Raw genomic sequence first — 18,105 nt, forward strand, 5'->3', positions numbered from 1 at the left:
TTGTGTCTCAGTTTCCTCATTGGTGAATTTTAGGTAGTTTCATTGGATTGTAGTACAGGTTGTCCTGTGCTATTAGACTTATTACACATAAAGGTACTTTGAGAGAAATAAAAAACACTGTCTGCTAATCATTCATGATAAAGGTAAAATGTGATTGCTTAATAGCATGTTAAGTTCTACAATTGTTTCAATGGAGAATCAAGATTTCTGCATTTGAAACTGCTAACCAACTGAGGTTTATATCCAGGAAAACTTTATTTGAGATAGAGATTTGTGTTTGCTGCAAATCCCATTCTAGCCTTAGGGTCCCTGCTAGAAATCTTGTCAGAAACTGAGAATGACAAAAGCACTCTTTGTCAAAACAAGGCCACACGTGTCCTGACGTGGAGCCGTCGCAGGAGCTTAGGAAAAGTCACTGACACATGCATGATTTACTGCCGTTTTTTTCTCATTCTGCTAAGATTTCTGAGGGATTACAGGTTTATGTCTCTGCCCTGATGGCTTGTTTTGTACCCTCCCTGGGGATGAATATCCACCCCGGGAGGTGAGGACACGGGCTGTCACCGTAATTAGTGGTTTTCAGGCCCCCGTCCTGGGATCAAGTATAAACCTAGAAGCACAAGATGCCATGTTTTCCCTATTTGTGTCTATCTGAAAGCCAACAATATCAGGTGATTGTTCTAGAAAAACAGGTGCTGCAAAAATGATGGCAAGTTATATATGCATTATTGTAATCTCAGACTTCACGTGAGTTCTCTATCTTTATTTGGGATGCAGTGTTCTCAATGGCTTCCAGAGCACACTCATTGATTATAGGACCATGAATGTACGCTGCATCGAAGTAATTAGAGCAGCAAGCAATATACAGACTGAGAATCTATAGGTACTTTTTTCTTTAAGAATGACAATATTAAGATAATAGATGTATTTTTCAATGTAGTCTAAAGAATTCAGAATATACTGCCTAATAAAAAGAAATTATGTGCATAGCAATTTTTAAGAACATCAAGAAAGAACAAATCATCACTGGAAAATTCCTATGTTTGAAACCAATGAGGTCCTTTTTTCACAAGTTTTCCTTTTTTTTTCTTAATGTGGCAAAAAAAAAAAAAATGTCCTATAAACGTTGTCACAAAACTTTTCTTTAGACTAGAATGAATGTGTTTTCAGGAAGGACATGGTGCCCTGCAGGGCATATTGTGACACTGGGGGGAAAGCTCAAAGGATTGAAAGGGGAGTGAACTACAGAAGGAAACACACTGGGTGATCTGTGCCCTAAAAAATGCTGCCTGGCTCCCAGGAGAGAAGCCCTCACGCGTGTTGTGTTGTTATCTGTTGAGGGAAATGCGTCTACACTTATCCCAAGGGCCACTGTCGGATTTTTTGTTTTCACTAAAGAATGGGCTTCCTATATCTGGACAGTACGCCATGTTTTTGGACCTCAAGTTCTTCCTCCACCATTTTCTTTCTAAATGACTAAAAGGCTCTGATAACAGATACAGTCTGTCCAGGTTGCTCATTTTGAATGGTGGTCCTAATTGTTACGTCCTTTCCGCAATTCAGACGGCTGAAGATTAAAGCAACTTCATTTTCAATTATCTGCAGGATAAGATCTTATCCAGGATAAGATTGCGTTCAAAGATCTTATCCAGGATAAGATTTGCATTCTTCAAAATAGACCCAGAGTGCAACCAGTTCTACTCTTCCTGCCACTGCTCTGGTCCAAGCCACTGTCCTGCCTCACCCGGCTTATGGCAATGGGCTCCCAGAAGGCCTCACTCCATGGAGACCCACGGAACAGAGCGTGGCTGCTAAGACCAAAGTGGGTGCACGCCACTCCCTTGCTTAGATTCCTCCAGGGGTTTTCAGGATGACGTGTCCCTCTTGGAAACAGACTCATTCTATCCATGGCAGTGTCCGTGTGGTGCTGTGTAAAGAGGCTCACAGACCTTCTCTCCAAGCCTCTTTGATGTTCCTTGACTATGCCAGCAGCTCCCCGCTCCGCTGGGAATTTGGACACTCTTCCCCATATACTATTGTGTTTTGCTCCCTCACCTAACCTAACACCCCGGCCTTCCCTGTTTACCTGAATAAAAATTGCATCCCTCCCAATTTTTTTCTATCCCCATTCTGTTTTTTTTTTTTTTAAGTTTCGTTAATAGACTTTCTTTTTTAGAGCAGTTTTAGGTTCAAAGCAAAATTGCACAGAAAGTACAGAGAGTTCCTGTATACCCCCTGCCACAAGCAAGGCCTCCCCGACTGTGAACATCCTACACCAGGTGGTACATTTGTCACAACTGATGAACCTACATGAACATATCATCATCACCCAAAGTCCACAGATTACATTAGGGTTCACTCTTGCTGGTGTACATTCTGTGGGTTTAGAAAGATGTATAATGACATGAATCCACCGTTGCAGTATCATACAGAGTACTTTCACTGCCCTACAAAGCCTCTCTGCTCCACCTAATTCATCCCTCTTTTCACCATTAACACCTGGCAACCACTGATCTTTTTACTGTCTCCATAGTTTTGTCTTTTCCAGAATGTCATCTAGTGGACTCATATAGTATGAAGCTTCTTCATACTGGCTTCTTTCACTTAGTAATAGCATTTAAGGTTCTTCCATGTCTTTCCATGGCTTGATAGCTCATTTCTTTTTAGCACTGAATAATATTCCATTGTCTGGATGGGCCACAGAATACTTACACATTTACCTACGACAGGACATCTTGATTGCTTCCGGCCTTCTGTTTTTATTTTCTTCCTGCATAGTGATCATCACCATCTAACATAATCTTTATTTGACTTATTTATTTTTTGTCTGTAGCTCCCACCCAAACTACAGTATAACCTTTATGAGGGTACGGGTTTTGGTTTTGTTCTCTGCTGTATCCCAGCACCTAGAACAGTGCTAGTATGTAGAAGATGCTCAAGAAATACATGTTGAATGAAAGAATAATAAAAAGATATTTTCCAAAAGGTACAAAAGTTACCAAATTTATCTCCAATCATACGGTACCACATAATAAATAAAGTTCATTTCTAGCTATGTAGAGGTCATAGCTAATGTCTATCCATGATGTAGCCCAGATCAGGGAACATAGTTCAGATTTTTCAGATATTTGCTTCTTACCAAAATGTGAGCTCCATGAAAGCAGAGACCTATTCTTCCTTAGTCACTGCTACACTCTGGGCACCCAAGAACAATGCCTGGCATATGGTAGGTGCTCCAACAATATTTATTGGATGGATAATCAGTTCATCTCAATTTATTGGTTTTCTTATTTAATCATTTGTCTTATCTGTCAGTTAGGTGCTTTTCGTGGATCAGAGAGTTGCTTAATAACAATTTTCTTTGAAGTAATAACTTAAACACAACCACAATTTATCATGCTGTTTGATCCAAGCTCAAATGTAATTTACTGCCATAAACTGGAAAAAATAATATTATTATTTCATCTTCTGCATGGGTGTCACTAGTATGTTGGTTAAAGCACTGTCAGGAGAATAAATATTTATGTGCAAATGTTTTATGAATAGCATGTGCTAAAGGGTGAAGACAGATGAGCAAATTCCTCAATGGCTATGGAAGTCAAATGGCCAAGGACTATTTAATTCATAAAATCAAAGACAAAACTAAGTAAAATAGTCCTTTCTTAGAAGTGGCAGATGTGGTAAAGACATAAAAAAGGATGATAGAGAATTTGTTAGTAGATGTATCCTTTTGCCCTGGACTAAAAAAAAAAAAGTTAAAACAAGAGAGCCTCGATCTTGTTGAGGAAGTACGGAAGGATGTATTTCATGAAGGAAAAAATATAACATCTTTAAGGACGAATATAATATCTGGTGAGTGAGGAAGTTCTTATAAACTTACCCATCATTGTTAACATCTGATACTGCAATTGTATATCCAAAGTAAGATGCCATCTGCAAAGGAAAACCATAAGATGATATATTTTGTGCTCAAAAAGTCATTTTTATAGTCATCTCTCAATTTTCCCTGAAAGATTAGCTACATTGCAGCACATTTTTGCATTTAAATTCATAGACCCTTGGACATGGACAGAGTCTTCGAGTCATTTAGTTTAACCCCTGACCTAATGCATAATGTTCCTCACAACACCCATGACATCTGCTCGGACATCCTCTGGAGATGTTCAACAATAAGCCCATTCAATTTGTAGATACAACTATTAGAATACTTTTTGCTAAAATTGGTCCTCCTGTAACATCTGGTCCTTAATGCTCCTACCTAGTTCTGCAATCTTGAATGTCACAGAATAAATCTAATTCCATTTCCATATGAAATCTCCTATGGAAATGTTTTCAGCTGGCTTGTCATCTTTCTTAGAGATACAACATGGGATACCAAAGAAAAGATGATACCCCCATGAGCACACTGACAGGAGAAGATAAGTAGGATGGACACCCTCTGCTTTGGACTCTTTATATCACTGAAGCATAAAAAGGTTTTAACTTGAGGGTAAACCACGTCTCTGTATCAATTCATATTGAGTTTATCATCTGCTAAGGTTTCTAAGTCTTTTCTGAGTGTAACCAGTGTGCCTAATCTCTCTACATTCTAGCTCTTATATTTTTGTTTTCAACCTATGTTTTCAAGGTTTATAATCTTTTCAGATTTGGCCAGTAGCTTTAGCTTGCCAAGATTTGTCAGTTCCATATTCTGCCATCCAATGCTTTAGCTCAGCAGTCCCCAGCATTTTTGGCACCAGGGACTGGTCTCGTGGAAGACAGTTTTTCCACCGACCAGGTTGGGCGGGGGGCGGGAATTGTTTTGGGATGATTCAAGTGCGTTACATTTATTGTGCACTTTATTTCTATTATCATTACATTGCAATATATAATGAAATAATTATACAACTCACCATAATGCAGAATCAGTGGGAGCCCTGAGCTTGTATTCACTTGCCACTCACTGATAGGGTTTTGCTATGAGTCTGCAAGCAATTAATTTATTATGGTCTCTGCAGTCAAACCTCTCTGCTAATGATGATCTGTATTTGCAGCCACTCCCCGGAGCTAGCATCACCGCCTCAGCTCCACCTCAGATCATCAGGCATTAGATTCTCATAAGGAGCATGCAAGCTAGATCCTTCGAATGCGCAGTTCACAGTAGGATTCGAGCTCCTATGAGAATCTAATGCTGGTGCTGACCTGACAGGAGGCGGAGCTCAGGCAGTAATGCGAGCGATGGGGAGCGGCTGCAAATACAGATGAAGCTTCGCTCACTCACCTGCCGCTCACCTCCTCCTGCTGTGCGGCCCGGTTCCTAACAGGCCACAGACCAGTACCAGTCCGTGGCCCAGGGGTCGGGGACCCCTGATTTAGCCAATTTAGCTTCCTGTCACCTACAAATGTAATCAGCCTACAGTCCCCTGGAAAGTGTGCTCCACAGAAGGTAGAGAGCTCCGTCTGTGTTGTTCATTCTTCTTTCTGCCCTGTCTGACCAGCGTTTAGCTCAGAGTAGGTGCCAGGTGCTAGATACTCTTTGCAGAGGAAAAAAACAGAGGAGTTACCAAGTGTAACACAATTATTCAATTCTCCCACCTTTTTTGTCTATTCCAGACATATACAGTTGCTATAGACTGATTGTTTATGCCTCCCCTCCTCCAAATTCAAATACTGAAACCTAACTCCTTATATAATGGTATTAGGAGGTGGGGCCTTCAGGAGGTGATTAGGTCACGAAGGGTTGAGCCTGCATGAATGGGATTAGTGCCCTTAGAGAAGAGACCCCAGAGGGCTCTCTAGCCCTCCTTCCACCAGGTGAGGACACAGTGAGAGGATGGCTGTGAACAGGAGGCAGGCTCTCAGCAGACACCAAATCTGCCTACGCCTTGATCTTAGATTCCAGAACTGTGAGAAATAAATGTTTGTTGCTTTAGCCACCCAGTCTATGGCACTTTTATTATAGCAGTCCATGGACTAAGACATGGGTGCCAGGTGCAAAATACTCTTTGCAGAGGAAATGAACGCCTCATTTAACTGCGTCATGCAATAACTCAATTCTCCCACCTCTTTTCTCTATTCCAAACACATACGGTGAAATTCTTATTCCTGGGTGGCATTGTGTGGTCTTCACTCAGAGGAATTTCATCACTTAGGTATTAAGTTCTGAGGTTCAAGATTGCAGAACTAGGTGGTATTGAAGATGAGAAGTTACAGAAAGGCCAAATTTAACAATGTTTAAAGAGCTTTTAATGATAAAAATGTAAAATGAAAAGACAAAGGAGAAGTCTTGCCAGATTTCCATTAAACCATTAATTGTCACCACTTGGGAATCATGGTTCAAAATTTATAAATCCACCCAACTTCACTATCATCACAGCCTTATATCTCTATATTTACCACAAGAGTACCATGAGGGACATTGTTAAATGCTTTGTTGAAATTGCACAGTAACGGATAGACTAAAGCCCCAGTTTGGGGGAGGAAATGTCAAAAATGCTCTGTGTTCTTTAAAAAACTCTATTTGCTTGACAAATATATGATTCCAAATTTCTGTGCGTAGCTAAGAGTTGAGCATTTCAGGATCTTAGACCTGGATCCTCCTGGGATCCCGTGGGCCAAGATGTAACTTGGCCGGAGTCAAGTGTGAGGCTTGCTAGAAGCGCCTTACCCTGGGTTGGTGGTTAGGAGAGGAAACTGGTTGCCCAGATAAATGAATTCAACTCACGATTGGCTCCCTTAGACGGGAGTATCACATTCATCCTTTAAAGAAATGTGACAGATTTCAACAGGTCAAAAACCCAGGAAACCCAGGGTAGTGAATGAAGTGTGACCTCAGGCCGTGTTAGGTCAGGAGGATGACAGCAGCCTGTTTGCAGGCAACTGACCCATTGATAATAAGACCCCAGCCAGTGACAGTGGGTACGGGGCCATACCTAGCCCCTGGGGGGAAGGGACCAGAACCAGAGAGCTTATCTTCCATGTAATGTTGGGATTGGGGAGGGTTCCAGTCACTGTGAGGACAGGAAGGCAGAGCCCAGACCCAGTGACTGACCAACATGTGAAACCTACAGGAATCCTGTGTCTTCCCGGGGGGAAGGCGGATACTCAGAACTCATCACCGCGCACACTACATAAGGACCGCAACATAACAGGATTGCTCTCGGATTTCAGCGATTAGTGGCTTTTGGGCTTTTAGGGAGCATATTCTGCCTTTACATCACTTATCATTTTCTGAAATCATCATGGGCATTTACTTGTTTGTTAATTGTCACCCCCCATCAGCCTCCCCCGTACTGCTGCGTGAGAGCTGGGATCTTGTCTGTCTGATACTTGGCTACACTCCCAGTGCTCAGAAGAGTTTGCAGCACATAGTAGGTGCTCGGTAAATATTTATTTTATGAATGAATAAATAACATATTACAATATACTATTAGTGCAGAGTGACATGCATTATTTGATTCTAAAATGTCTTCACCTGTTCACCAGTGAAATTCTGAATAAAGGTCATATCTGTAGAGTTAATGATTGAAACCTGAAATCATAGAAATTAGATAGGTTACATCGTTTGGCATAGAATTGGAACACTTTTTAAAAAGTTTAACTTAAATCATTTTAAAATTTTTGTGAGGAGTCATAAATGGTTAGCTCTATATGTAAAAAAAAATAAGTCCAAAGGAACGATCTTTAAAAAATCCAACTGAACTTTTTGTTTATGGTTAAATCTGGGATCCTTTCAGACAAAATGCATGCTTACTAATCTGATGTAGAGAAATCTGAACCCAGGAACGCTGAGAGCACCTAATCTGATAGTCAGTTAATTGATCTAATCAAAAATTTAATCTAAGTTTCATTTCTGTGCGTATGCTGTTATGAGAAATTGATGATTATGGTTCTCTGCAAAAAAATGAAATTTTAAAGTATTATCCATGTAGCAAAAGTATTCCTTTTAAATTCTATCCAGACAACCTAAAATCTATAGATATTATAAGTTTACCAGACTTAAACATTATTTAAAATATAAGTTTTTCTTTTCATAAGGTCGATTTATTTTCCTTTCCTATTTTTATGGTAACTAGTTGTAATGGGTTTGAATAGTATCCCTCCAAAACTCATGTCTATCCAGAACTTCGGAAGGTGACCTTATTTGGAAATAGGGTCTCTGTAGGTGAAATAAGTAAAGTTAAGGATCTTGAAATGAAATCATCCTGGATTTAGGGTGGGCCCTATGTCCAATGACTGGTGTCCTTATAAGAGGAGGAGAGGACACACATAGACACAGATGGAAGAAGGCCATATGGAGACCGGGGCAGAGATTCAGGTGAAGCTCCCACATGCCAAGGAAAGGCAGGGACACCTGAAGTTGGAAGAGGCAGGAAGAATCCACCCCTACATGCATGGGAGGGATGTGACCGTGCCGATCACACCTTGATTTCAGCCTTCCGGCCTCTTGAACTGCGACAGAATAAATTTATGTTGTTACAAGCCACCCAGTTTGGGGTCATTTGTTATGACAGCCCTTGCAAACGAATACACTAGTGAAATAACAATTGACCTTATTATGTCCACCGTATGGGACATATTAAAATGCTGATCACATCAACAATGGGATCCTCTGCAACTATTCCCAGATTATGCGCACGCACAGGGCTAGGCTAGCTTCATGGGCACGTGACGCATGCAGTCAGTCACAAAGGGTCCCACATGCAGACGAGCCCTACCCACCCTCTGGATAGCCCAGCTGTCACCGTCCGGACATTCTTAACAATTTTGAACAAGGGGCCAGGCATTTTCACTTTACACTGGGTCCCACAGACTACGGAGTTGATCCTGCACCCAGATCAGAAAAGAATCTAGCCTCCCTTTTCGTAAGCAAACAAGCGTGGATCAGTACCGCTCACTATTAAAGGGCATTTTAAAAGATTTGAAAACTGTATGCAGCAAAAGGTTTCTTTGCGTATGTAGAGAATGTAGCGTGTAACGCCTTCTTAGTACTCACGCATCCAAAATTCTGTGCTCCTCTGGGAACCCCAGCAACCAATTCTGTGATGGAAATAGTCATTTACAAGGTGAGTGGCATAGTACACTGTAAAGCTATACAACAAATCAGCTAAAGAGGGTGCCTCTTAAATGAGTAACTATCACGGATCCCTTAGAGAGATGGAGGTTTGAAGCCACAGTTTCGCACTGGCTTTTGCTTCTGCTACAGACGAAAGAAAACAGAAGACCCAAAGTCGTACTTTGAGATTTACCTGTCCCCATCACATTCTCCCTGTGTTTCTGCCTGCAGAACATAAGCCTGGCTTCTCAGATCTGTGTGTGATTTGTCAGTTAAAACTCGTACTCTGATTTCTCCAGTTTTCACTGTCTTTCGTACTAGTCTTTTGTACTAGTGTACAAAGTAACAGCTCCTGTCCCACTAATGTGTTCAAACAATTTCAGTTACCTAAGGAAAAGCCAAATACCATAAATGATTGAGTCTGGCCCCCTGGAACAGAATTATAGGACAACCTGGCAGCCAAGGGTACGCGAGGAAGGGACGCTTCAATAATAGAGGTAGAAAAAGCAACTCTGGTGAAAAGTGGGGAGCATATTCCAATGCACAATGATATGGCTGTAGATTCAGGAAATAGTGGTTTCAGTTCTTGGGTCTGCCATAAACCCGGGATCAATCACTGAAACTGATTTTTTCCAGTCACCTACAATAGATGGGAGTTGGAACTGCCTGATTATCAAAGATCTTTCCAGCTCTCATTTCTATAAATTTAAACTATCCTTTGATTCATTGGGGTCAACATTTTAGTTTAATTTAAAGAAAGGGGGCCTGGAAAAGGGTCCTCTTCCGTTCACATTTCCCTTCCCCCAAACCTGGTCCTAAAGGTATAGCACAAATTCTAGCATTAATTCTATCTGATGTAATAAACTCTAGCAGAGTTGGGCGCTCATGCTGTTGGAGCGTTAATAATCAGAGAAGATCCATTTGGGCTTAGATGTTGGACTTTTCAGTAGTAAGTTTACTCATTCAATCAACATATAGATGTTAATTGCAAACATAGGATACAGCATGGAGCAAAGACAAAATTCCCTGCTCTCATGGAGCTTATACTCGAGCTGGAAGGGGCAGTCAATTTGAAAAGTAGAGTCAAATGTCATGTTAGAGGGGGATGAGTATAGCGCAGAAAAACTAAGCAGTAAAATGGTACTGGGAGTGCTGGAATTGGGAGGCGGAAGGAAGTATGACTTATTGGGGTGGTCAGGGAAGGTCTCAGCAAGAAGATGACATGTTACCAAAGACTGAAGAAAGTGAAGGAGTAATTATTATGGAGATCTGGGAGAAGTATGTTCTAGTCAGAAGGAATAGCATGTGCAAAGGTCCTGAGGTAGAAGTGTGTCTGGAGTATTCAAAGAACAGCAGGGAGGGCAGGGTGGCTGGAGTGGATGGAAGAAGTCAGGGGTAAAGGACTAGGAGCTGAGGTCAGAGTAAATAGGGGCCTCATGAACAGAGTCTTTTAGGTCATTGTGAAGACTTGGATTTTAGACAGAATGAGTTGGGCAATCATTGGGAGCAAAGAAGTTACACCACGTGACTTCTGTTCCTCGAGGACCACGTTGGCTGCTGGATCTAGGGAAGACCACAGGAGGGCCAAGATGAAAGCAAAGAGGATCAGTTAGGAGGCTATTGCCACAGTGCTGACGGGGGCTTGGATCAGAGTGGAGGCTGTGGAGGAGGTGAGAAGTAGGCAGATTCTGGCTGTCTTTTGAGTTTAGTTAGCAGGATTTGCTCATGGATTGGATATGGCTGGGGTGTGAGAGAAAGAGCACAGTCCAAGGCTGACTTGCAAGGTTTTTTGCTTGAGCAGCTCGGAGGATGGCGTTGCCATTTACTGAGATGGAGCTGATGGAGGGTAGAGCATGTTTAAGTGGAAAGATCAGGAGTTCAGGTATAAGCTTATTAAGTTTGGAAGAGCCATTCAAATAGAGATGTTGAGTGTTGAGTAGATTCTAGACCTTACACCACATTCCAGCTTCATGGACACAGGTATAGATGTTTACTAGGGGCATCTAAAAACAGACCACAGTCAGATATAACGGAGCTGACTGATTTCGGGATCAGGCTTGCCAAACAGGAAAGACTAAGGGGATTATACTAAGTGAGATACCTGGCAACCACGGCTTCTCATTTCCCACAAACATTCAGAATTTGGTTTAAAAAAAAAAAAAAAAAAATCAGCCATCACACTAGTAACTTTGGAGCCTGCAGCCTCATATGGCTGTAACATAAAGGAATTATTAAATGTAGTGCTGATTAAAAGTTTCAGAATTGTTTAAAAATCACAGTCCTAAAAGAGCTTTTTAGGTCACTGTACTTTTCCCTGTGTTTTGTATTGGGCTGGCCAAAAAAGTTCGTTCAAGTTTTCTGTAACATCGCATGGAAAAACCTGAACGAACGTTTTGGCCAATCCAATAGAGGGCTTCATTTCAACAATGTTTCTCACCTTGCTGAGAGTCCCCAGTAAATTCCCCAGCAGCAACTGAATATCCTGTTTTAAAGCAAGAAACAAGCAAATCACACGTTTGAAGGCTTTACAAATGATCTATATCTAGAAATATGAAGGCACTACCATAGTACTACTTTGTGCAGAAATTCCGACAAATCCTATTACATAAAAGTTTAGGGTTCTATAAAGAGAAAAATTAATCAAACCAGGATTTATACTAAATCTTGGAAGCATAATAGATCTGCTACTTCTGAGCCTGGCAACACCTTTGGATTCTGAGGTCCCTTTTAGAAGTAGGAATGCTTCATTGCCCACCTTGACGTGTGAATGGTGGTTGCTGCATTTTAAGAGTTGCTGACTCATCATAATCAGACATAATTACACTGAAAGGTATCTCTTGTGGTCAGGTTTTGCAATTTCTGATCATCAACAAGGCCTACTTCCTAATACCTTTAATGATGATTTCTCACAAGCTTCACTTGGCTGTAAAGTGAGATGAGGTGATAAAAGATGACTACAATTTTTAAAAGTTCATCAGGGAATCAAAATGCCAATACGATACCAAAGGTGGCAAACAATACTGATGAAATGGCATTGTGTGGTTTGCACATAATAAATTTTGAGAACATTCTAGCAACTGCAAAGTCTCGTGCTCTTTCTAGAAACTGGAAAGGGTCATCATCATGTTGCCCGGGCAGTACCGGGCATCCTCACTAATACATAGTATCTACGACTGGCAAAATATTTTATTTGCAAGAGATTGTCACGGAGCCTATAAAACAGCTATCAAACTATGGAGACTACATATAATGGCTGAATCAAAAGAAAAGAAAGTTAAGAGTCCCCTCGAAGCTAGTAAGAGAAGAAAATTTGCAAAAGGTGCCAAACATTATAAGTGAGGAATAAAATTTGCTTCCACATTTAACATGCTTGTCTTTTGAGAAACCGCAAATGTCTTGAGCAATGCATCTCACCAAGGTAACTGTCATCGTAGGAAGCAGGAGCCACTTCTGTCTGCTTTTCTCCAGCCAATTTTCTCAGGATATCCTTGAATGAGTAGTTTGCAATGATATCTGCAATACTGGCAGTGATCACCTGACCTGTGTTCAAACAAATGAATAGATTAACTGAATGAACGTGAGAGGCAGGCCCTCTCCGCACAGACACAGGGCGTCTGAACAACACACACGCCCTTGAAAATGGTCATGAGATTGCTTGCATTTTCGACAGTGAATTTTCCTGCCTGGCACTAGAACTGCAGGCTAAATTTGCTGACAGCTGGTTAGAGCTTTCCATTCTGATAGAAGAACCAAAGATGAACTATGTAATTGTTTTCATGTAACATTTATTTTTTTCTGTTGTTTAAATTAAGGTATAGTTGGTTTATAATATTATGTTAGTTTCAGGCACACAGCATAGTGATTCAGTATTTTTATAGATTATACTCCATAACAGGTTATTACAAGATAATGGGTATAATTCCCTGTGCTGTACAGTATATCCTTGTTACTTATCTATTTGATATAGAGTAGTTCATATCTGTTAATCCAATACCCTTTAATTTATCTGTAGTCCTCCTGCCTTTACCTTGCTTACTTCCTCCACCTCCAAATGATAAACATTTCTAAGGGTGAGGGCACCTGTAGGCAAAATTTATGTGATTAGTTAAAAAAAACTTCACTCAACTATTCATCTGTAATTTAAATATTCTAGAATATTCTAGCTAGCAGAAACATCATCTAGATTTGAGATCATCTAGCCCCAAATATATCTTCTTACAGGTGGGGAAACTGTGGCCTAAAGAGCTTGAGTGCATTCCCTAAGGTTACATGCTTTTGCTATTAGGATATTCAGCATTACAACCAGGGTCTTCTTTGGCATTCTAATAAGGCTTTTTGTCGTCTCTCAAAGTACAGATGTATTAAATCGAAATCACTTACTTAGTTAATAGGTTGTAAAACATATCAGCTAAGCTAAAGGAATGAATTATGTAATCTCTGAGTCATTCACATCTTATGCTAAAATATGTACATAAAGCATAAAATTATGACAATGGAAAGCATCGAGGCCCAGCAAGATCCAGAATTTTAGCAAAAAGGGAATCCGTTGCCACCAACATTGGCATGATAAGAACACTGGCTAATCTCCCCCAAATATAGTCACTATCAGAAGTCTTGAAATATGATTGTATCGGGATAGACATGAATCCAAAAGATGGCCAGCAATGTTCCACTACAACTTTTATGCATTCCTGTATTTATTATGGAAATCTAAGGAAAAAGTGTGATCTCATGCTCTTCGGGAGAAAACTGGAGGAATGCTTTCAAGAGACTAAAATTTAATATTAATTTTAAAGCCAAACTGTTCCTTGGGAATTCACACATTCCCACAGTCTTTTTGTCCGAAGTTCCAAAAGAATAAAACTGTTAAATCAGGCCGTAAATATCTCCAAGTGACCTTGCCTGAAATGACTGTTCTTATATTAAGACAATCATATTTACACATGAGTTTCTGAACAACGTCTGTAGAATTTGCCAGTTTTCTCTGGGTTAAAGCTAAATATCCCCTTCCCTGCTCCCACAGACACATTGCCTTTGCTTATTTCCTTTAGTTGCTTCTATAAATATTATAATCTTAGGACTGACTGAGTAAAATTTTAAATTATCTATCTCAGACAAATGCTCTCTATCCCCTTGACATGGCTAATTGTCAGCATATCATCTATATCAGACATTTTTTTCAGCATAAGGAAAGAATTATGTGAAATTAATCAAGTGCATTGAACAAAATCTTTTGAAACACATCATTTTTATTTTATACCTATCCTCTGCATAAGATATATTGTTTTCCAGTTTGCAAAATAATGTTTAAAGACTGAAAGGTTAATTATTTGATGTTCATAGTTGTATATGTATGAATTAAGCTTAACAGTAATTTCATGTAAAATTTTATCATAAATCCATCTCGCCTGTATCTTTCCCATTGGCCTTTTAAACATGAACAGGTCTCCTGCATTAAAAAAAACAAAACCCAAAAAACTTCACTCAACTATTCATCTCTCTCGTATTCTACTCTATCCTTATTCTAAACTTTACAGCCAAAATTAAGTCTATATTCTCTGTAATCTCTCTTTAGGCATCCCATTCACATCCATGGCTTTGGTTATCACCACTATGCTAGTTTTTATTTTAGCCTAGATATCTTCTCTGAGTTTAAGCCCATACATCTAAATACTTATGTGAAAAGTCTTGGACATCTCAAACATGTTCATATTCAACATAACCAAAAGTAAACTCATCATCTTCCTTCCCCAATCCACTCCAAACCCGTTCTCTTCCGGCTTTCTCCATTTCAGGGACTGGGACCCACCTAAAACCATTCAGTTACAAAAGTCAGAAACATATCCTTGGCATCCTCCCTATTCACCCACATACATCCAAACCATCATCCAAGCTGTTTATTCTGCCTCCGAAGTATCTCTCAAATTCCACCCCTTTCTCAGTCTGTACTATGACCACTCTAAGAAGCAAACATCTCCATCTGAACCTTACAGCTGGTTTACCTTATAGACTTATAACTAGCTGATAACCTTATAACTCGTTTGCTGATACTGCACTTTGGCTAACTCCCGATCCATTTTCCACGTTGCAGCCAGCGTGATCTTTGCGTAACACACATCCGATCATAGCATCCCATGCTTCAAATTCTCCAGTGGTTTCCCATTATTCTCAGAACAAACAACACATTCTTATTCTACCTCAGGCAATCCATTTAAACTCCAGCCATCCACCGGGGATTTCTCATTGTTTTGGAGATAAAGACAAAACTGCTTACCTGGGGCTGCAAGCCCTGCAGGGAGGGTGGGACCCCTCCATCCCACTCAGCAGCTCTTAACTCTAGTCCCCTGATCTCCCTCCATTCTCAGCTCACCGGGCTCCTTTATGCCCTAGAACATTTTCACACAACCCTTCCTCTCTTCGCCTGGTTACCTCCTACTCGGGTTCAGAGCCTCAGTTCAGGGTTGCTGCTTCCAAATTCGTTGACCTTAAGGTTGATGCCGGCTTATGTAACACCTTTTTAAGAATTAGAGGAAGTCATCCCCCCTGGGCAGACGCCATCCTGCACCTGGGTTCAGGGCTCCCTCAGCAGAGCACAGGTCGTATTTCATCTCGTCAGCCAGTGTTCAGAAGACAAAACATACCTGCATGGGGCCACCCTGGAGAAGCCTCCTGTGCTCTCATGGCCCCGTCTTGACATACCTTCCTAGTGAGTATCATGCCTGGAGTTTCTTAAGTACTCGTGTGAGTATTCGATTAATGCCTGCATCTTTCCCCAGATGCTAACCTCTGCGGGTTACTCATTATTGTACCCTCAGCATCTAGCACAAAGCCTGGCATGGTCTCAATAAGCATTTGATGAATGAAGGAATTAAGTTGCAACAGTATTTTAAAATATCATTTATATCACAAAGTACAAACTGAAATGATGCTTCCTTCATTGGAGAAACTACCAACATGGAGAGAAAATTAACATAATAAAAAGTCAACACTTGATGTTACTTTTGTTTCATCTCCCTGTTGGAAACAACCCATGGGCATTTCTTCTCTGCCAGCAGGACCTACCTTGCCAATAAAAACTGCCAGGGCCTCCAACTATAAGGTCTCCATTCTACAAAACAGAAACGGCAACAACAATTGGAAAAGAAAAACAGTTTCTTTTTTTTAAGGGTGAGAAATCATTGTTCATAAGCATTGCTCTAACAATTATACATAAAAAGTAATTTTTAAAAGAGGCCCTTACATCTGAGTCATGCAGGTCATTTTCTTTCCTTTTATTGCTTTCAATTATTTAGTGTGTTATCATATCAAATAATTTGAATTAGATTCAATTAGGTTAAGTAAAATTCTCTCCCCTGAGAATATATAAATTCAGTTTTTTGGCACTGCCTCAGGTAAGCAAAATATCTACATCTTTCATGCTGTGCAATTTAGTAGACATGGTCTTTTGAGCCTTAGGAATAAAAAGAAAATTTGGTTTCTGTTTATTTCAAGGCCACAGTATTGCCTGTTTTTTTTTTCTATACATCTGCAAACCCACCCCTTCCCAGGAGAGGGAGTGACAACTCCAGACTAGAAAATAAAAACTTTCCTTTCTACTTACAGCCCCACCTTCCTTATCCTGCATCCTCAACTTTTAGTGGGGGGGATGGGTGGGAGAAAAAGAGTAAAATTTCAGACACTGATGAAATTTACAGTATTTGCAAAACCATGGAAGCTTTGCCGCCCACATTCTTATTAAATATCTGTTTTTAATTTGTGAAAGGATACGTGAAATTAACATTAACACTAATGTGAAATCTTATCAGTCAATTACACCTAAGAGATAAAAACATAGATTCTTGTGATCATTTTAGAAGCATATTTCTTTACTGAGTTTTTGAGATTTTCATTTAAAAATGAAGCAAGACTGTTGCTTTTCAGCCTGTGTATTTCTTTTTTTTTTTTTTTCTCATATAACCATTTTTAATACATAACAAGCAAAGGAAGCAAGCAGAGGAGATTATCAAAGGGCATTAAACACTTCTCTAAATGCATTAAAGAATGTTTATATCATCCATTCCCTGGCATAACACTCTTGTCAAAGTAGCTTGTACATAGCAATCTTTTAAACATTTTCCTACATAGGTTTTTAAACAATTCTCTAAATGCATTACAGAATGTCTTTCAAATCCAGTTCCTTAAACAACTCTCTTCTCTGTGTAGCAAGCAGGTTTCACTGTTTTAACCATTATTCCATGTGTTTTTATTTTTTATTTTTTATTTTATTTTATTTTTTTAACATCTTTATTGGAGTATAATTGCTTTACAATGGTATGTTAGTTTCTGCTTTATAACAAAGTGAATCAGTTATACATATACATATGTCCCCATATCTCTCCCCTCTTGCATCTCCTTCCCTCCCACCCTCCCCATCCCACCCCTCTAGGTGGTCACAGAGCACCGAGCTGACCTCCCTGTGCTATGCGGCTGCTTCCCACTAGCTATCTATTTTACGTTTGGTAGTGTATATATGTCCATGCCACTCTCTCACTTCGTCCCAGCTTACCCTTCCCCCTCCCCGTATCCTCAAGTCCATTCTCTAGTAGGTATGCATCTTTATTCCCGTCTTGCCCCTAGGTTCTTCATGATTTCTTTACTATTTAATAAATTGCCATATGTATAGATTACTTTATTAAAAATAAAGAACAAACAAAAAAATTTAAAGAAGTTGCCAAAACAGGCCAGGTATATACCTAAAGGTTCTTTTGTTGATGGTGGTTATTGGGGGGTGGAAGTGGGAATGAGAGGTAGGGGGTAAAAAAAAATCAAGCAGATGAAATAAATTTTAGAAGCTATAAGATCAAAAGAATTTACCTTATAAAAGTCCAGACTGAATCCTGCTTGGCAGTAACCCTGACCTTCAGGATCCGCGTTGCCTGGCATGATCAAAAGGTACAAATGTTATAACGTCATTGTCCCCAAGATATATTTGAATCACCAGTTCAGGATACACTGTTGTTTTATCTATAGACTTCTAAATTTAAAATGATCAATGTGTGTTCTATATTCATTTTTAAAATTTATTCCAAGTA

At 39.9% G+C, this 18,105-nt stretch overlaps 1 protein-coding gene across 1 annotated transcript in view; it reads right to left on the bottom strand.

The window, feature by feature from the left end:
- The window catches only part of ITGA8 (integrin subunit alpha 8), a 183,133-nt gene that overhangs the window by 130,225 nt on the left and 34,803 nt on the right, over positions 1–18,105 (bottom strand). Inside the window, exons 5-11 of the mRNA XM_082385316.1 lie at positions 17,888–17,949; positions 16,097–16,142; positions 12,449–12,574; positions 11,472–11,516; positions 8,975–9,018; positions 7,454–7,510; positions 3,881–3,933 (exon numbers count right to left, since the gene is read on the bottom strand). Coding sequence (XP_082241442.1) covers positions 3,881–3,933; positions 7,454–7,510; positions 8,975–9,018; positions 11,472–11,516; positions 12,449–12,574; positions 16,097–16,142; positions 17,888–17,949 — 433 coding nt within the window. The remainder of the gene's footprint in view (positions 1–3,880; positions 3,934–7,453; positions 7,511–8,974; positions 9,019–11,471; positions 11,517–12,448; positions 12,575–16,096; positions 16,143–17,887; positions 17,950–18,105) is intronic.

This window comes from Balaenoptera borealis (genome assembly GCF_965194805.1).
Source record: "Balaenoptera borealis genome assembly, chromosome: 3".
Lineage (NCBI taxonomy): Eukaryota > Metazoa > Chordata > Mammalia > Artiodactyla > Balaenopteridae > Balaenoptera > Balaenoptera borealis.